The 21,282-nt window shown below is 41.2% G+C and overlaps 1 protein-coding gene across 5 annotated transcripts in view; it reads right to left on the bottom strand.

The window, feature by feature from the left end:
- Positions 1-10,880: 10,880 nt before the first annotated feature.
- Positions 10,881-21,282, bottom strand: part of HMCN1 (hemicentin 1) — a 194,479-nt gene continuing 184,077 nt past the window's right edge. For 4 of the 5 annotated variants that reach the window (XR_011810836.1, XM_027462405.2, XM_027462402.2 and 1 more), the window contains 3 exons: positions 19,228-19,347; positions 18,501-18,627; positions 15,932-17,391 (listed from right to left, as the gene is read on the bottom strand). Coding sequence is in view for 4 of the 5 variants with exons in the window: in XM_027462405.2 (XP_027318206.1) it covers positions 17,025-17,391; positions 18,501-18,627; positions 19,228-19,347 (614 nt within the window). In the remaining variant the exon portion in view is untranslated. Of the gene's footprint in view, positions 14,642-15,931; positions 17,392-18,500; positions 18,628-19,227; positions 19,348-21,282 lie in introns of those variants that run through there. The other variant, XM_027462404.3, reaches the window with a different exon arrangement.

The raw sequence follows: 21,282 nt of genomic DNA on the forward strand, positions 1-21,282 counted from the left end.
TAGTCTGCTACCAGCAATTGCTCATGACTTAGGTTTTCTTTCATTGTTTGAGTGAGGCCCATAAGAATGAGTCCTGTAACTAAGTTACAGTGGCTTAGGACAGAAGTATGAGAATTTTGAAATGCCTGTCTTATCTCCGAAAAACAAGGGACAGGGGAAAGGGGTGTAAAATTATGCTTAGATTAGTAACCATTTAATTTTAGAGTGATTTTAGCTTCTTGCTCTATTTCACGGGCACTGGACATCTAAGCATTGGATTGATGTTAGTAGGAGATAATGTTTCATGTTGGGGGGTGTTTTTACATATATGAATCCCATAATTATGGCAGAGTTCAAAACCCAAAGGCCAGACGTCTGTAAACCTCATGTTAACCAGAGACATAAAGAAGAGTTTTTTTTTCATCAGAAGGTCTAGTGCCTTATATGCTGGCTTGGGATGCAAATAATACTTTAGATTTTTATTAAGTTAATTTAGCCATAGGGTTACACTAGAGGCTGAGAAAACAGCACTCCAGGAGCCTTATTTGTTGATGAGTTGAAAAGGGTCACAAGAGTCAGTACTAGTCTGTAGTTGGTAGAGAACTGGTAGAGAATTCAGGAGTTTGCATCATTCTGAGTGGGGCAGAAGTTTTATGGATAAAACCTGTCATAAAAAAAAAAAAAAAAAAAAAAAGAAAAAAAAAAAAAAGACCTGCAATAGAAGCTAGGTGTGAAAATGGCATCTTTCCTTGGCTGGACTGTGGTGACGATTCCCTTTTTTAGTGTAGCCTGTAGGAATTCATCTCCATTTTTTTTCCCCTCAAAGTTAGAACAAGTTTTGGATGTGAGGTTCTGCAGTGAGGAAGGAGGTGCCCTTTGAACTGGGATGCCATGAGAAGGTGTTTCAGCTAAGTAGCAAGCCATCTTTATAAGCTTCTGCTCTTCCAAAGAAAATCTCATCCATTAGCACTTAAACCACCGTGGGCATACTCCCTTGCAGGGATTCCCTCTGTTGGGCTCTCTAAGTTGGCAGCCAATATCTTCTGGTCTTCAGCTGTATGTCAGTGAGTGATCCTGAGTCATGGCAGTTTGCTTTTTTATTATCATTGTTTCACAGTAATATTTTCACAAAATTTAGAATCTGTTCAGTGCTTTTCAGAACAAGAAAAAGTCCTCACTGTGTAGATCTAAAAACCTAATTTTAGTATATCATGGGAGATGTATCTGGAGGATGGGACTTCATTCAGACAGCTTCCTTAGCCTTTCATACCAAGCTCAATAGAAATTCAGATCTCTTGATGTTTTGATTCCTCTTTTTTTTTTTCCTTGATTCTTTGAGTATGCAAGGAATAGACACATCAAGTGTGCAAGAATATAACAAGTGTTTCAGTTAAGGATATGCCCCAAATCTACCATCCTTTTCTGAAGAGCAGTTCCTTCAAAATATTTTGTTTTATTTTTAGATTTAAGTATTTTTAGGAAAGTGTAAGGTGAGCTCCACACTTTCAAAATGGCCTTTTGAATCCTAAAGTTTGACCTCAGTTACTAGGATGAATTATTAGGAAAGGTGTAAGGATGGAGAAGGTAAAGCAGGTGGATTACAGACAGTCTGGGCATTCTGAAATTCATCTTAGAACTTAACAACAGTGCATGACTTGTGTTTACAGGTAAGGAAAGATCTCCCCTGAAAGTACTGTATTTATTTTAAATAAATCTGTTCTAATGTGGGCTTATGAGACATGTTTAAAAAAGAAATATCTAATATTTAAACACGCACATAAAATAATAGATGGTATGGTAATGTATTCCTGTCTTTTACCTCCTGGCAAAAATACTACAAAGAATCTGAGCCTTTTTTTTTTTTTCCCCCAACATGGAATAGATTTTAAGCATTAGAATGCTTTCAAATTCCCAGGAGTTATGTAAAAGGTAAGTCATCTTCCATTCTAAAACAGTTTTGCAATATGTACGAAACCTGAATATTGTTTTGATGCTTTATTGAGATTATTGATTTTTTGAAACTATTGTTTTTGGTGTGGAAAACTTGAAGGACAGACTGGCACTACTGTCAGGTTGTCCCTTTTCTAGGTGGTGTAGGTTTGTGATAAGGCCTTTTGTTTCACTTCAAAATTACTGAAACAGGTGGTGAAATATATGGTATCCCGTGTTGGTAGTTGTCTTCTGTTTTGACTAGCTGCATTATTAGATCTAGTGACAAATTGGGCCAATTAAGGTAGACTTAAAAAATTTTTAAAAAGTAAGATGTAAAATTTCACATCCTAGTGTGAAGTTTAGCAGCAGCATTACAGGCAAGCTTGAATCCCTGGCAGGAAAGTGCAAGGAGACCTTAGAGGACATAAGTAAAGACTGAGTGGCATTGAAAGCATAAATGAATACTGCAGTACTGGTGGAGATGAGGTATTGGTTTGTTTGGCCAGCGTGGCGTTGATGTTAAAGGGCTGGGTCGCAGACACAGGACGTGTGAGAAGAAGGAGAACTCAGTGTCAGGAATCGGCCACCAAGCTGTAAGCAGTGCAGACTGGCTGGAATATACAGTCATGAAGGAAGCAGGAACATGCCCTCTGCCAGCAGATAGGTTTATGTTTTTGTCCTTGGCAATCCTATGGGGGCTGTATGAGAAGGCTGTGGAATGTGCAGAGGTTGCAGGAGCCTGGCAGGCTTTCAGGACTGATGTTACGTCCTGTTCCAAGGCTCCGGTTTGGGCTGATGACTCTGCCTTACTTCATGGTAACGCCCTAACATCCTGCTCCTGAGGGCTCGGATTACTCAGCGAAGTTCATTATTTGGCCAGATAAAACTTTGCGGTTATTGTGACATGTTGTTGAGATTTTCTGATGACATTTAAACCAGAACATCGTAGAGGTCCGGTGTCCTAGGTTCACTGAAAGTGGAGATCATAACTTAAAAATATTAACCCAACACCATGGGTTACTTAAATATTAACCCAACACTATATGGGGTATTATGAGCACATTGGACTACCTATGCACAAGTTACCGAGACTGAAACAGGTGAAAAAAGGGGCTAAAGCAATAAATTAGGTAATGGAAAGATGCAAGAGGAAATTCTAGAAGGGTTTGGTTTAATTCTAGCAAAGAAGGGCTTACAGTTTTATTCCTTAGTACCTCCAGGCAATAAGGATTGGAGGGACTGAGTGGAAGAGGGTTTTTTTAAGCTAAAGGGAACTAAGAGCTAGAAGTCAAGTAGTTCTACGCAGTGTGCAAGTAAATAAGGCAGAAAATTAGAATAAGGTTCTTAACCATTGTGTCACTGAGGGTTTGAAACAGCCTTCCCATCAAATAAGTTTAAAGATGGAGCCTGATGCATTTTCGAGCAGGGTATTTTTGGAATGTGGCTGTGTGGGGAAGGGCACACACAATGCTGCTCCTGCCCACGCTCCCCTTGGGCAGCATCACCCAAGGGTGGCTGTGGAGCTGGGGCCGTGCTGGTCACCTGCTGCCACTCTGTGAGGCTGCTGCTGTCAGACAGCGCAGTGGTGATGGTTACTTTAGAGACATTACTTCACTGTAAGTGGATGTGACCTGTTTCCACTTACTAAGTCATTTATCATGACCATCTGTAGCAAAGACCTCTTTGGGCAGCCAGGAAAGCTTTGCCATTACATAGCTACATGGAGAGGCAACAACCTCGTTGTCTCCAGTTCCCTGGTTCTGGAACTCAAATGCCAGTGGCACTAATATTTTGCTCGTATCCTTTTTCTGCTGAGGGCAGTTTCCTTCTTAGAGTATTTGGGCGTCTGGGAAGAGGAAGCAAGAACTCCATCTTTCCTCTGAACTTGGTTTTTCTACTTCTGTGCACTCCCTGCTTCTCGTACTGCCTTTCTCTTGCTAACCATGAAATTCAAGCAGTATAAATTTTTATGAGAGCAAGAGTCACAAAAACCATGTGTACCACAGTAGTCCTAAAAGATCAGGCATGTAGCGTCTGCAGCTTTGTGTGTCATATAAAATTTTATAGAATATTAATTCTTGTTGTTCAACACCAGTTCCTTTCCAGGTTGTTTTGTTTTGTTTTTTATGTTAGAAGGAATGTTGAATTTGATTGTGTTATTGTTGAAGATGATGTTGTTAGAGCTTCCTGAGCACAGTATAAGGTCATTTTTTAATCCAATTTTGGATCTAAAGCTAAATTTAAGCTTATATCTTCTTAGTGACAAAGATGATAATCTCCAATGTTATGCACAACTATTTCTCTGAAATGCCAGGTTAGGATAATACATTGCATTTAAATGCAGCTTTCCTTCTTCATGTATTTTATAACAAAATCACATCAGTAAATAGTGGAGAGAAAGTGTGTGTTAGTGATTAGCCCCTCTGTGTTACTGTCAAACAAGAGGAAATAGTTGTATTAGCCCAGCTGTAAAATAAGGTTAATGTTTTTGAACATTAACCATTCCAATATTACTTTTTGGGGAAATTAGTTTAATTCATGAGTCTCAAGTTTAGCTGTCTCACTTCATTTATAAACAGTAGTCCTTTGGAGAATGAGGACATCCACAGAGCATGATAAAAAGCTGTTGTTTTCTCTCCTGTTTTTGTCCTTCTTTGTGATCATCATGTATGTTCACTCTCTGGGATCTCAGACTTGTGCCAAGATGGTAGTTCATTTGTGATTCATATGTGATCCTCAGAAAATATGAGCACTTAGTGATAATTTGGGGGATGTGATGTTACTTCTGTCCTTTTAAGGTTTTTACATTTATTGTAATGGCTGTGTCTGGAGTAAAATTGCAAATAACATTTATTTGGAGAAATTACTCTTTCACAAGACTGTCTGGGAGATTACAGAATTCTTACCAGATGTTCTGATCTACAAATACTGTTGCTTATCTTTCAAAGCAAAATGATTTTAAATAGGACCAAAAAAAACGATTGCATAATATGTGGATGCAAACTAGTATTTTATTTACCTACAAAATCTGTTGAAACCTCCTGAAGAAAATTACTGAATAACTGTCATATTAATGTTGCTGCTGCCAGCAGAGCTGAAATTTTTATGATGTTTGAGTTTTGTGTTCCTTGTGTTGTTCTGCTGTCCAGATTTAATGTAAAAATTGTGAATTAATGTCTTCTGAGAACATCCAGCAAGAGGAGAGATCCTTTTTCTTTGCCGTGATAATTCAGGTGATATCAATGATTATTTTGCCAAACTGAAGCTGCATTCCTTGCACTCATATCAGCTTATTTCAGTGCTTCAAAAGCACTCTGAGATCAGGGATGGGGCACAGTCAGCTTTCAACTTTCACAGATCCATCTGGATCTGTGGGAGGAGCCTCTGTTACCTGCTCCTGTCCTAGTCACTGAAGATGTGAAAAGGAGATCATTCCCTCTGTTTTGCAACAACTTTTTGGTTACCTGCAGGCTGTTCCTATGACTATCCTTAATTTACCACCTTTCAGCTATCCTTTTGGTTCTAATTCCTACATCGCATTTTCCAAGTTTCTGTTAATTCATCTTCTCATCAGAGTCTCTCAGAAACGATCTGCTGCTCTCTTGGAACATGGGGCCCAAAAATGGATACGCTACTCCAGCTGAAATTGTATAATAAATAATAGAAAATGAAGCAAGAATACATTGCATATCTTGTATGCTGTGCTTTGTTCAAGTATTGGTAGGAAGCCTTTTCCACCTCAGAGTATGAACATTAACTCCCGTTTAGCTTGTGATCCTGAGTAATACCTTGAAATGCAGCTGTCACCAGACACTGTACATGGTATTTTTGTGCAATTGCCTTTTCTTGTCTAATGTGCAACACATCATTTTTGATCTTTGACCAGCACACTGTTTTTACACAAGGCATCTTCAACTGATCAGCTTTGTAGTTCAAGTCCTAATTCTACTCTCTTCCTCTCAGGTTGTCTGCTAATATTCATAGAATCATAGAATCATAGAATATCCTGAGTTGGAAGGGACCCTTAAGGATCATCAAGTCCAACTCTTGACACCGCACAGGTCTACCCAAAAGTTCAGACCATGTGACTAAGTGCTCAGTCCAATCTCTTCTTAAATTCAGACAGGCTTGGTGCAGTGACCACTTCCCTGGGGAGCCTGTTCCAGTGTGCAACCACTCTCTCCGTGAAGAACCCCCTCCTGATGTCAAGACTAAATTTCCCCTGCCTCAGCTTAACCCCGTTCCCGCGGGTCCTGTCACTGGTGTTAATGGAGAAAAGGTCTCCTGCCTCTCGACACCCCCTTACGAGGAAGTTGTAGACTGCGATGAGGTCTCCCCTCAGCCTCCTCTTCTCCAGGCTGTGAACAGGCCCAGTGCCCTCAGCCGTTCCTCGTACGTCTTCCCCTCCAGGCCTTTCACCATCTTCGTAGCCCTCCTCTGGACACTCTCCAACAGTTTCATGTCCTTTTTATACTGTGGTGCCCAGAACTGCACACAGTACTCGAGGTGAGGCCGCACCAGCGCAGAGTAGAGCGGGACAATCACCTCCCTTGACCTACTAGCGATGCCAGATATTCACCATGCCCCAGTCATTCATAGAAACATATAACGTGGGTACCAAAACCAGCCCTTGCAAAATCCCATTGAATGTCTCCTTCAGAGTGGACAGTAAACAAATAAGCAGTTGAAGGAAGTCTGGTTTCACAAAGTACAATGTGTGCCGTCTATGGTTGCCTTCCTTGTGTTGTATTGTAATTCCATATTTTTCTCTACCCTTAGAAGCCTGAACACAAGAAATGCCAGGTGCTTATTTCTGTTGACAGCCTTACAAATTTGGAAATTGATGTTCCTTATACACATGTCACAATGTTTCAAAACCCAGTATTTAATCTTCAAAGTTCAGAACCAAGGTCAAGCCCTATCACTACAGACATGCCTGTCACTTAACAAAGCTTTTTAATACTGTGTTTATTGTGCTGTCATCAAAAGCATTCCCAAACATACAAAAAATAATACTATCCATTGTTTCAGCAAATATGGACTGACATTCTCTTTTTTGAATTGAAATTGTTCCAGTGGTTGCATGGTTGCATTGCAACTTGCATAGAAATACAGTTGCATTTATAAGCACTCAAATACTCCATCAGTAGTTGCTCCAGATGCTGTGGGGAATTAGTGATGGCTCTCACTAGGACAGGCATCATTCTGTAAATCCACCGCGTAATATACAACGGGATCCAGTGCTCTCTTACACCTTTTCTGATTTAAATGTAGAGATGGTCTTTGGTTTGGGCTTTTTTTTGCTGTTGGTAAGAGACACTCATGTTCATTGATGCTCACAGATCCATGCTTTTTTTTGTTTTTTCCCCAGTAACGATCACTTGAGACCATCATGTTGGATAAACCAGATAAAGAGTACTGTTTACAAACATGACATTATTCTGGGAAATGTTTGTCTTCCAAAGCTACAATAATTTTTATTGGAAAAAAGATGATTTCCTCCTTATCATTACTTTTCTTTCTCATAGGTATGTGTTTCCCTGTACCTTTGTTTTCCGCTGTCTTTAATGGCATCCTACCAGAGGAGCACTCTGGAGGAAGCTTTGGAGGAGCGAAATTAAATGCTTTTGTGTGCATGAGGCACACTTCTGCTACGTACAAAGAGCACTTTTAGGGGAAGAGCAAACTTCTTGTCTAGTGAGTCTGTTTCTTGACGGTAAGGAAAGACTGCAGAGAACATGAAAACAGAGAAGCAGCAGCTCGTGTTATGTGGCTAAGGTAAAAGTCTTTGTAGCAGCAATCCATGTTATGGTGAATGGGGAGAAAAGGATGTGCTGTGGTCAGAGAAAAGGTTATTGCTACTAATGAGAGACAGCTGGGAAGTCTGGGTGCTCAGACACTTAACACTCATTGTCATGCTGCAGTGGTCATTATGGCTTTTCATAGATAGCCATGTTGTTATGGTCAATTAAAAAACACCACACCACCACCAACAAAAAAAAAAAAAAAAAAACAAAACACGTTGACTTCAGAGTAATTCAAACTAAATATCTCATTTGAAGATGATGTCCAGGTTGTGCAGAGTATCAGAAATACTTCCTGAAAGAGGCAAAAGCTGGGAAAAATGCCACTGAGGAAACAACTTTGGTTTTGCCAGGTTGAAAAGACATACATCTACCCATTTGGGGATGTCAGAGAAGCTGAGATTTATTTTAGCCAGAAGAAAAAGGGATGGGATTTTCTCAGCTCAGCTTTAAGTGCTTAGAGATCTTTGGCAAAGTACTATCAATGTTTCCACCTGAAACAGTCCTCCTTCAATGTTTGTAACTGGAAAATTAGCTAAGTATCCAACCATGGCACCTAGAGATCATGAAATAAATCAGTTTAGAGACAGATGGTGATATGCTGTGTAATAGGGCAGGCAGTCCCAAGGTAAACATGTCAAAGACAAGTGCGTATTGCAAAGTGTTATACAAATTATATGCTAGCCACTGATGGTTTCCCTCATACAAATACACGTAAATGTCTACCAATGGTTAATTTCTTCAAATTTCTTTAGATCCTGAAAATGTCTCAGATTGTATCACAACCGATTTAGATTAAAGGTGATTATTTTCTGTTAATTCATTCGTAGCACACAAAGTAGAAGCAAAACCAGTGCTATGTGATTTATTTAGGTAATCAACAGGGCTTTATAAATAAACAGTGACTAATTTGGCAAAGGCTGAACTTCACTGCTCAAATAACTATCTTACTGCTCCAAAAAGCTAGTTCCCAGCAACATACAGAGGATTTTGACTCACTGCTCCGTTCGAAGTATCTTAAGGCAATGTTTTGCTGTTGTTATCATCTGCTGAAAACTGGTTTTATGATTAAGAGAGATTGTATTGGGCAAGATTTCCAATTCAAGGACCTTGGGGTTGTCTAGAAAGGTTGTAACTGGCTTTCACTTGATGCCACTCTGGAAATCACCGGTGTCTTTTTTTGTTTGTCCAGAGTAAAGCGTATAGATGGTAAAGGTACCTTGGCATTCCCTTCCTGTGCAGTTCAGTTGGTGAACACAAATCACTTTTGTGATAGAGCCTCATCTACTAAAGGACATCATTTTTTGCATCCCAAAACTTTTCAAAACATGAGCTGCAAAATGTTAGCAGTAATACTTTGGCAAAGGCTTTGCAGGGTTACACCCAATTTGAGGTTCCCTATCAGCCTCCACATTGCTGAGAGCATCGCAAATGAACCAGTAGGCAAACAACAAATATTCTTTTAAAAAAGGCCAGACCACAGAAAACACAGAACACAGTCTGACCGGCATGGTTAGTAAATATTTGAAGATTTGTGAGCTAATTCTGTTAGCAGACAGTAATGAGGAGGGATGAATAAATTTGATGTAATCTGTGTTATTTATGAGGTTCGTATTCAAAGTCCAGTTCCTTTCAGCAGAAGAGGAATCAAAGATGTGACAGTTCAGTTGCAGATTTGTGTGTCTTTTCAGCCCATCTCCTGCTCATATACTCTCTGCCATTTAAGAGTTTTTGTTGAGTGGTGACATGCCAGCACGTTTATGCAGAAACCATTCTACTCTGGTACAAGAATGTCTTGCCTCTGCCATTTATCACTAAGGCTCCATCAGCATGTGTTTTTAATGTCTTTCCTCTGCCAGGTGGCTAGACATGTGGGTAAGGCTCCCCCAAGCCCTCCTTCCAGGCTAAACTGTTCCAGCTCTCTCGGCCTCTTCTCATACGTCAGATGCTCCAGTCCCTTAACCATGGCTGGACTCCCTCCAGTACATCCGTGTTGGTCTCGTACTGGGAGCCCAACACTGGCCACAGCACTGTTGATGTCTCACCAGTGCTGAGCAGTGGGGAGCCCCCTGGGCCAGCTGGCAGTTCTTCTCCCAGTGGTGGCCTTTGCCAGCAGGGCACATGGCTGGCTCATGCTCAGCATGGCGCCCACCAGGACCCCCAGGTCCCTTCTGCCAGACTGATTTCCAGCAGCTGGGGTTGTTCCTCCTCAGGACCTGGTCTTTCCCCGTGTCAAACCTCACAATTCCCCTCTGCCCACTTGTCCAGCGAAGCCTCTTTCCCCACTGATGTCCTTGACATCAGGGCAGGGCACAACTGAGCACAGAGATTCGTGTGTGCTGTAGGCTGCGGGGATGCCACTTTCAGCCTGCTTGTTCATCTGATACCAGATTGTGTAAATGTTGTCCTCGATGTTGTAATGGTAGGCGCTTGGTGTGGAGAAGTGTGAGTCAAAAAGCAGCGGTGGGTGAGATCAGTAGCGTTCACTGTTACTGTTGATAGCTACTGCATGCCAAAAATTTTAGACATCTTTTTCACTTCTCCGTTCTTGTTATGTGTGATGTGATGACAAAGAAGATGTGTACAGAAACTTCCTCCTTAGTGTCTGGGACCCTAAGCTCATCACTCGGACTCATCACTGGGACGTGAGAACAAGGTGGGCTGCAGCACTGTGGGTGTGCCGTGCTCTCACTGAGGCAATGTGAGTGGTGTTGTCTCTTCTTTTTGCATGCCGTCTCTTTCTGTGCCTTATGTGATGCCAGTATTTTCACTGGAAACACGGAGCTGCATTGCTGCGGCTGTCACTGAGACTAAGGGCAGAGGAGTAACCTGGTGTGAAATAGAAAGGTTTTTCTGTGGCTGTTGGATTTCCTTCGTTCTGTACCCATGTGGGTACACTACCTGTGCTGGCAGCCTCCTGCTCTCCCAGAGGGTGCCCTGGGATATGCTCCCCGGGGCGATTGCTGCCACTAAGCTTTGTAGCACTCCCCGGCCTTGCCATTGACAGAGGGTAATGAAGGGATACCCCAGACACATGGTTATTGCACAGTGCTGCTTCAGAGCACATCCAAACTACTGCTCTGGGTGCTGAGCTGCTTCCTGGCATGATTATTCTCCCGATACCTTTGTCATCTGGCAATTCATAAATGATCAGGTGAACCTCTGTGTAAAATATTAAAGCTATTTATTTCTATATTTATTTATTTTCTATATTTATTATCTACATTTATCTAATTTCTATATTTATTCTATTTAAATTTTAATTTCTCTATTTATATAATTTGTATCTCTGTGCCTTCATCTGTAAGCAGGTATTCTTCGTTTTTATTCCTTGTATAAAATTCATCAGATCAGGAGACAAAGCAGCAGTGCATACCGTCTGGCACCAGTTGAATGTTCAAGGTACTGGAGAGCTGAACTCAATGACCTAAAAAAGTAATTGGAGTTGTGTTCATTGCATCCACACATGCAAATGTGCTTATAAAAAACATCTGCTTGCACAGTAGGAATTACACCTAACATTGTTTAGGAGGCACAGCTGGATAAATTGTGCTTGGTTGTTAAGTCTATTCGTGCAATGCTGCTGGCTGTGGTATGCGTAACAGCCCCTTTTAGTTCTGTTAATCTGCTGACACTGTAGTGTTTCTTGTCTTTCCCAGCTCACACCCAGAGATACCCTTGGCCTGGCTTTCCCCTTTCTGTTTCAGAAAGTACATCTGGGGACAGAAAGGACAGAATCACAGAATCATCTAGGTTGGAAGAGACCTCCAAGATCATCCAGTCCAACCTCTGACCTAACTCTAACAAGTCCTCCACCGTATAGCTAAGCTCTACTTCTAAACAGGAAGGTCATCTGCTAAGGGTGTCTCACATCCCACGTGGAACAGCAGGGCCCAACAAGCCGAGCTCCCAGAGCACTGCCACAAGTGCAGGAGCTGGAACCCCCTCATGCTTCCCAGTAAGAGATCTGGCTGTGCTTGAGCAAGGCAGTGGCTGCTCAGGCTTTTTACCATTTATGACCGTTGGTGTAAGAACGTGTTTTAGCTTTCTGGACTTCACTTGATTTCTCAATTCGTTGTTGAATAACTACAGATGCTAGTCTGTCTGGGTTTGTGCTGATTCTCCGGACAGTGACCAAACCATGTGTGAAGAACAGGTTCAAGCCCAGAAGCCTGGAGGAGCCTCCATCTGCCCACAGGTTTTCCCCAGGGATGAAGCAGCCTGGCCTGGCAGCGCTCAGCCCCACAGCTCTGTACGTCAACACACCTTGGCGGGCGGGCGCGGAACGGAAATGTGCCAGACTCCTGCAGCGCCGTGCCTCGGTGAGCGGCCATGGGCAGTGCAGTGGTGGCGACACATCCCTCCCTGCACCGTCCCACCCATCCTGGCCACGGCCTGCATGCAGCTGGGGGGCGGATGGTTGGATTCCAGTCTCATAAACTAGTCTGTGTATTTCAAAGGTCATAACGTGCTGGCAGTGGTCTTAGAGTGGAGCTGCCAGAAGTAGAAATGCCTCTGAAGTCAAAGGGTGCCAGAGCTCCCACTTGTACCCTGAGAACATAGTCCTGCTGGAATCGCCATGCTGCCGTGGGAGTGATGACGCTCGCTTTACTCATTATCCTTCTGCTTCGTTTAGCATTAACTCTCTGCTCTGTACTTGGCAAGGGGACATAACCTGTCAAGCACTGTTACTCTCGCATTTTCCGAGCATCGTTCTCTTCTGGTAACTGTTTCCCCTTCCATCCATAGTAGTGTGTGCCCTGCATTGATCCATTGCTGTAAGCATTTAATAGCTTTTATATTCAGCCGGTGCAGGAAAACAAACAGTGGTGAATTCCTGGCTCAAAGCCTTGGCAAGCCAGCCTTGTACAAAAGGTGTGGGGGGGTCCCCTTACCCATCTCTGGTTCCTGAACACATCCTGTGTAATCAGTGGGATCGTTGCAGCTTCCCGGCCTGCCTCTGGCTCCTGGCCCAGGGCTCCTCCCTCCCCTCCTTTTTGTGCTGTACTCCTCTGCCAGGACTTAGATCTGGAAGAATTGCGCAAAGTGCTGCATCTCCGCATGGGTTGCAGTAAGCAAGTCATAAGTGGGACTGGCTGTGCCCTAGCAGTATGGTACCCTAGCTGTATGGTGCCCTGGGTGGAGTAACGCAGGGCCACGTGGTGCACAGGGCCGGTACCCAACGTGTGCGTGCACAGAGACTTGTGTGACCAGCTGTGTGCCACTGGATAGCCACAAGATGTCACACTTAAACCACCAGCATATATAAACTCATCTCTTCAACATATAAAACACATTTGCCATCTTTTGCAGTGTCTGCTTCATCTCTGTAGCACAGTTAGATGCTGCCCTGTTAGTGCCTAGGGGAGGCCCAGGGATGCAGCAGGTATTATGGGTGTGGGTCAGGATGAGGATCAGAAGGAAAAGCCATGTCCCTTCCCTGAGAACTGAAAGGCAGTGGGAGTAGGCTCATACAAAATGATCACACAGCCTCTAGGTAGCATGACATGTTACTAGCTTGCTTTTTGGCCTGTCTGAAAGAATCGAGAACTGGGACCACCTGCTTACTTCTTGTTCTAAGGTCATTCAGTGCTCTTCATACAGCTATTGTACAGCATGAAACAGCCACCAGCATATACTGACCATGTCCCTTAACAATTCCAGGATGCGAGCAGGAATGGTGATAGTGCACTGGGACAAACAGCAGGAACCAGTCAGTTACATGTGGTAAAGATCAGAACATTTCCTTTACATACTTCTCTTTGCATCTTTTAATGGCTACGTACTTTGCTCTTTGTCCTGGTGGTGGGGTGGTTGTTGTTTTTAATAAAGCTTTAGGTTCTCCTACACACCGCACTAACATGCTAGGAAGGGTGTTTGCTCCACAATTAGGTAGCCAGAAAGTAATGAAAGATATTTCTGTCTGAGAAAGAGGCCATGTGTCTAGCTGAACTCCAACAGCGTTCCTGACTCTTTGCATGGTTCCTCCCACTAATCACAGTGGCTTCAGCACCAGGGCTTTGTCCCTGCTGTGTGCCTGTGGCTGTGTCTTGCTAGCTGCAAAGAGAAAGTCAGTCTCTGGGCTGCTTTTAATTTTTAAGCCACGTGATGGACAGATACAGTAATTAATTTCTACCACTCCTTGATGCATTATTTAATTAAAACATAGGGTGATGACTGGGTAAGGCCAATGGGGAACCAACAGTTTGTTTTCAGCACTGATGCCAATGTAAGTGAGGCTCCCTAGGAGATCTCGTATTGCTTGCTGGACCAGCCCCAGTTCTGTAGAGGGGCACTGGCCAACAGGGCTGCAGGTTCGAGCCTACAGCAGCAGTCCTTAGACACTGAAAACCCCATGGAGTTATCAGTTTTAATGCAAAAGATAAAACTCCATCCACAGGATTTTGCTAACTTTACCTAAAGTAAATATAAATACAGTAGAATATTTATTGTTCATTAGGATTTATACAGATTTTGTTTTTAAACACTAACAATTAACAACTGCACAATTTGATGCACAAAAACCAACGTGCCTCTTACCACGCAAGTTTGTTTACAAACTAATGGCACAGCTGACATTCTGGCCTGTTAGGACTAGGGTCAAATAGTTTTTGGAGGTAGAACTGAGCAGATCTATTTGCTCTGCCAGTTAATCCAACATTTGTGAGTCTTAAAGCACAAAAGATTGGCGTTTTGTAACATAGAATGAGATGTTCAAGGAAGAGAAGGGCATGGCCCATATCTCCCTTTCTAATTCAGAAGTTCCCTTCAGCCAGTAAACCAACTGAAAACCATACAGCTTATGCCATACAATAAACCTAATTTTGCTCTTCCCTCAGGCCTGCGGTCCTCTGGCGCCACCTCAGCATAAGCAACTGCTTCCAGATGGGCAAGCGGCTCCTCCTGTTAGAGCTGCAGCTGGACACCTGAAAAACACAGCATGGGAAACCAACCAGAAGTGACAAAGATGTGGATCTGTCTGGAAGTGTCATTGATTTCTGTCTGGTAAGTTCCTAACCCTAAACTAAGTAATAAGGTTGCCATAAAGCATTTGAATCCTATTATTTATTTCCCCTCTCAAGCAGCGTATAATAGAAGCTGGTTCTTTTCCTTCATGCCTCACAGTGGAAATAAATTCCTTCAAGGGAATAGTTTTCAGTGTGCTCATCAGCCTTAAAAGAAATCGCATGACTGTACTTCTTAGCACTTACTCTCGTTTGTAGTTCCTTCTCATCTTTACCATGAAAGTTATCTCCTTTTTCTTCTTAAATTGCTTTTACTTTTCAAGTCAGGCTTACAAGAAACCAACCTGTTTCACTTGAAGTCTGTCACTTGTATAAATAATTTGTACAAAGAGCAAAATGATGTTAAATAATCCTTATTTTTCAGGACTGTCTCACTTCTTGCAATGGATATTGAACAAAAAGCAGCTGAGGAAAACTGGTAGGGCTTTCACTAGGGACCATTATTAAGGGAAACATAGATTCAAAGTTCCATTAAGGAGTCTTTTGGCCCTGTTGTGAAAAAATGCTCTTGAATGCTGGTGATAATCGCTCACTTTGCCTTAGCGTCAGGTGGAGGGAAGACAGCAGCAGTCAGGTGGGTTATCACTGGCAGGAATTACTCTTGGGCTATTCCATGCAGCCCTATCATGCTGCAACAATCTGAGGCTGTCTCAGCAGCAGGGGTTCTGTTGACATCTTGTTCTCATGTTGACTGAAAAACTGCAGAACTTTCACAGGGAAAACTGATAGTTGCCAGTAGGTTTTAATCTCAATGCCCTCTGTGGATTTTTTTTTCCCATTTTCTTTTTTTATGTGCATTGGAATTATAGCAATGTATTTAATGTTTGGCAAGAATATTTGCAAATAGACACTTCCTATACATGCAACAAAAATGTAACTTTTTGCAAAATCTATTTCCTCAGAGGAAATGACATGTCTCCTAGACAGTAGATGCTGGCTAAGCTAAGAGGCCTTGGTGTAAGTAAGAGTACATATGGTAAGTGCAACAGCCTCCATGACTTCTTCTGAAAAACTGGAGGATGGGGGAAGCCAGAAGATCACTAAGCAGGAGACATGGCTGCATTTGTGTAAGCAGCTCCCTGGTTTGCTGGGCACAGTACCTTTTGCATTCTTCTCTGGTACTAAAGGCAAGTGTGCCTTACACATAGGAAAGATTTTATTTTTTTTACAATGATAAAACTTGCAGCAATCTCAAAGGCAATGGGAACTTTTATTTTGATTATTTCCAATGTACTGACATTGTCCTCTTATGAAAACTTAACTGTAGAACAGTCTCGAGATACTGCATAGAAAATACAAATAGGAAAAAACATATATACACTTTCATAAAAATAGAATACATCTTGGCAAAATTACTTGTGTACAGTGTATTGACATTATTGAACCAAACATACTACATCTTTGGAGAAAAATGTTCTATTTGAAAGAAAACAAAAAACAAAACATTTAAACTGAGGTGGGAGTACTGAAGTGGATATGGTTTTGAGCTAAATAAATGGCTATACCAGAATGTCAAATGTCAGCTAAAAAAAATTATAAAATACTTGCTGTATAAAGTAGAAGTAGCCATGTTGGTTTTTTTCTTCCAAACAATAGTGATGTTCTTAAACTTGCACAGGAAGCAAATGTACCAGTTCCAAATTCTACGGTAGATTCTTTAGCTGAAAACAAACTTTACTAATGTCATGTTTCAGCACTTGCAATCATTAAGTACAGTGGTACTTGTGTTTTGTTTTGTGTTTCGTTTTTTTTTTTTTTTTTTTTTTGAGCACATGACGTAGTATATGTACAGCCCTAGTTCTATCAGGTATTTGATAAGAAAAAAAAAATCTAACAGATCTAAAATTTAACATACTTAGCAACCTTTAACATATGTAGACCATTTGAAATTGCCATTTCTTCTGGTTAGGCATTCCTTTAGTTGCTTTTAACAGAGGCTGCTCCTTGCTTACTGCTTTTGACCATATACTTCAGCTCATATTTGATTTGTTCTGCTGGTTTTCAGAACAAACTATGGAAGATGACTACTAATGTAGCCAGTTGTGTAATAAATACAGGAAGCGGTAATGGGTCCTCAAAGCCATGGATTTTCCTCCTGACTTGGAATAATGGGACTGTATAGGCAGCCTTGGGGTAGGAAAAAGAAAAGAGCATAGCACCATTTTCAAGTTACATGGTTCACAACTGTTTGGCAGGCAGTAGAATCAGTCTGGAAGTGGTAATACCCATTGGCATTTATGAATGTGGTTAAAATACTGTGATTACTGTCAAGTATTTTGGGCGTTTAATAGGGATAGGCTGACACAGCTATATAAACAATGAAAGTTGTCTGATACTCAATGTTTCCATCAACACTGTAGGATAAGGCTCTGACTCTCATGCGGTATGTCTTTGGCTCTCGCAGTGGTCTGATGGTGAACACAACTCCTTTCAAATTCTCATCTCTCAGGGCAAATGGGATTGTGGGGTCCTCATCTGCCATTAAAAAAGTTGTCCTTGGATGCATGACTTGATCTTGTGTATAGGCAACCAGCCGGATTAGATCCTGACCAGCAGCTATGCCAAAGGGGAGGGAAAGGAGTTTGTATTCCAAGGCATAGGTACTCAGGGCACACTCCAGATCATTGGCTGGGCAGTTTTTGAGACAGAACCTGGGAATAAACAGAGCACTGTAAGTCCTACTCCAGTACCTGCTACGTGGTGCCTAATCCCTTGGCTAAAGATCTTCTCATTGGTCCTGTTGTGATACACAGATTCAAACTTCCCAAGAGAGCTAACCTCATGCACTCTTTATCCATTCTTCCTTAAAGCTGCATCCCAGTTTAACATCCCATTTTCCTCAACAGGATCATCTCAGAAAACACCAAGAGGATATACAAAAGAAAGAACAATGAATGCAGTATTTGCCATTGAAGTAAATAGTGCATGTTTTAGTGACCCTTAAAAATTACAGTTGACAACATTCGTGTAAAGTGTACTGGCAGCTCCATGTGATGTGTCTGTGTCTTAAATCATAAAACAAAGAATTTGGAATAAAGAAGGGCAGAATTAATTTTACTTCTACTAATCTGTAGTCAAAATAGAAGGTCCCTTAACTCTGTTCATCAGTGAACATTTATCCATTTCAATTTAAGTGTAATTCTAGCTCGTACTCAGAAACCATCTTTTGTGATCAGACTGAACCAAGCTATCTCCCTGCTTACATTTAAAGATTAAAAATAGTTAATGTGTTGTTTATTTTCCAGAAGAGGAAAAACAGAGTAATTTAAAGAAAAACTGCCTATGAATTGTAGTGTTATTTTCACAATGGAAATAATACTTTCAAAGCTTTGAAAATGATGGCAAATTAGGACTTCACAGAAGTAAGTCAGAAAACTTAGATGCAAAGGTAGCTCTGTAAATGACAAATGAATGATGCTGACTCAGGAGAAAGGATTAAAGCACACTGCCTTCCAGAGTTCATTTAAGAAAAAGACATTCTGATGTTATTTCCATGTGAATAACTAGTAACATTCTGCATGGATACTGAGAGCCAGCCAGCTGCCCGGACCTCGTACTTTCTTGTTTTGCTGGAAACAGGGAATACTGCTCTATGAACTCCTGATCATCCTGAGTTTTAATGCTTTGCCTTTTGCTAGAATAAGCTTTATTTACATCAGTTAAACTTAGATAACTTTTAATCATCAGAAGAAACTTTAAGTATTTGAGCTTGGAGTAGGCAGGAAAACAAGACCTAAAAGGGGCTGCAAATAGAACATACCCAGAAAGAGGCTCTCGCTGATAGTTTGGTGGACAAGGTGTGTCTATGCACTGGTAGCTGCCTCTCATGTTGAAACACATTTGATTTGATCCACAATCTATGTTCTGTTCAAGACACTCATCGATATCTGAAGGTCACAAAAAAATAGGCAAATTAGTCACTGGTACCATGATGAATTTAACAGAATTAGAAACTATTTGGATCAGTAAAGGCTGAACAAGAAGACAGAGGGCACATGTACCCATAAGTTAGATTTTTAGAAACCTGTCTTGGTATCTGAGGCAGTGGTTCCAATAATATGCATTTATTATTTTTCATAAACTGTAGTTGTCTTGTCAATAGAGGCTAATTGTTTTTTTTTGTTGTTGTTGTTTGTGGAACAGAAAATTTGGCTACCTCTTTTTTTTTTCCTGTCTTTCTAATTTTCTCTTTTTTTTTTTTTTTTGACAGAGAATGTTAAAGATTTTATTGGCTTTGACCCTAGAGTTGCTGTGTACTTGCATGAGTTAAATGTGTAATGTAAGGGTACAAGAGGTAACTTCAGAGAATAAGAAGTTGCAGTTGTCTAATTTGCCTGTATTGTAGGAAGTGTTATAACGCGAAATACTTGCCATTTTGAATGCTGTATCTCAAACCAAATTCAATAAGTGCTTATACGTGCTCTGAATATGATCTAAATCTTATGATTTACAAACACGTTTCTGAACACTTAAAGAGACTTTTGTACCTTGGCAGGTTTTGCCGTTGGGTGTGAGACGATAACCAGGTGGACAAGTACATTGGTAACTTCCTAGGGTGTTTCTACATTCATGCTGACAGGTATCTCTGGTTTCACATTCATCAATGTCTGTGGAAAAGAAACATCGAAAGATAAAAATCAGGCTTACCAGAACATAGGTATTTCTTTATTTCTTGTTCTATTTATGTACAAACATATGGGTGGAGTTGGAAGTTACAGGGATCTTGTTTTCTAAGGGGGTTGAAAGACTAAGCTTAGCAAATTCCTTCACAACTTACCTGCTCCCATTCCCTATAGCTTTTAAAGCCACCTGTCCTGGTTTCAGCAAGGATAGAGTTGATTTTCCTCCTAGTAGTTGTTATGGTGCTGTGTTTGGGATTTGGAATGAGAAGAACGTTGATAACACAACGTTTTAATTGCTGCAGAGCAGTGCTTACACCAAGTCAAGGACTTTCCAGCTTCTCGCTGTCCTGCCAGCGGGCAGGCTGCGAGTGCAGCAGGAGCTGGGAGGGGAGAAACCCAGAACAGCTGACCCAAACTGGCCAAAGGGGTATCCCACACCATATGGGGTCATGCTGAACAATTATATGGGGAGGCTGGCTGGGTGGGGGGACTGGCTGCTTGGGGATAGACTGGGCATCGGTCAGCGGGTGGTGAGCAATTGCATTGTACATCACTTGTTTGTACACATTATTATTAGTAGTACTATTATCATTATTATTATTATGTTCCCTTCTTTTCTGTCCTAATAAACTGTCTTTATTTCAACCCACAGGCTTCATTTTTTCTGATTCTCTCCTTAGTACCAGAGAGGGAGGGGGAAGGATGAGCAAATGGCTGTGTGGTGCTGAGCTGCTGGGTTAAACCACAGCACCACCTTTGAGGGGATTCTCACTTCCTCTGACAGCAGCTATGACAGGTCTCTACTAGCTGGAGAGACCAGTCTGATACAGAGTTCTGGGAAGAAAAGGGGATACACAAGCTACATAAATCCACAAAGGTTACAAATATAGTCTTGTCCCAGAAAGCAAGTCAAGCTGCCTGACGATAAGGTTTTAGGTAGTATGCTTAGCATATACACATATCAGTTTTCTTTTCAGAGAAAGCCTTCACCCCAGGGAGTTGTTCTTACAGTTAATCCCTCCTCTGGCAAAGCTGTTTCCTCTCCAGACCAATTTCTCTCATGCCATGGGAACGAATCTCAGTATCTGGAAAGACTACCGATAAATGCTCTCAAACCTTTTTTTTTTTTTTTTTTTTTTTAAAAAAAATCTCCCTCTCAAATATGGAAGTAGCATACCACTTTATTTAAAATTTTCAAAGCAGACTAATGTGATTTAGATCATATATAATTATTACTTCTTTTGAAATTTCTGCCTGCTTCAGGAGGGTAACAGAGCTCCTACTCAAGTTACTCTCATGTGCAGGAATTAAGACTTGATTAAAGCAGTGAAAGGACGGTCTTTGCTTCCCCTCTCTTTGTCTGATTTACAGGTCTTGCATTAGATACAAATGCAAACACAAAAGAGAAACAAATGTGACACTAAATATTTAATATGTGTTGTTATCAAATCCTGATGGTTGTCTACTCAAAGGACCCTCTTAAAAAAAAAAAAAAAAGGAACATTATTGGGATGTGTTTTTCATATTAAACAGTAAATTTTAAATCTACATATTTATTCCTTTGAAACAGAAGTACAGGAACATTAACTACCTGGAACTGGAAGCTGGGGTATGGATCATACAGTTCTAGTTCTTTCAATTAAAGCTGCTACACCCATAACTGTATCTATGAGACGTCATTGTAACGTATATACAAGGTTAATCTGATGTCTATTTATCTATATTATCACTGATAAAAATACATTCATATTTTTCAATATTATATATCGCTATATAATCGTAGCAATAACTCTGGTGGCTGGAATCTAGCTGTAGATCACTATTTATCCTGGAGGTATATTGCTCCTCCTTTGATGTGCCATTGGTATATATATTAGGTTGAGGCACGTATCTAAAGCATTACAAACTGCTATGTTAAAC

Source organism: Anas platyrhynchos, chromosome 8 (assembly GCF_047663525.1).
Source record: "Anas platyrhynchos isolate ZD024472 breed Pekin duck chromosome 8, IASCAAS_PekinDuck_T2T, whole genome shotgun sequence".
Taxonomy (NCBI): domain Eukaryota; kingdom Metazoa; phylum Chordata; class Aves; order Anseriformes; family Anatidae; genus Anas; species Anas platyrhynchos.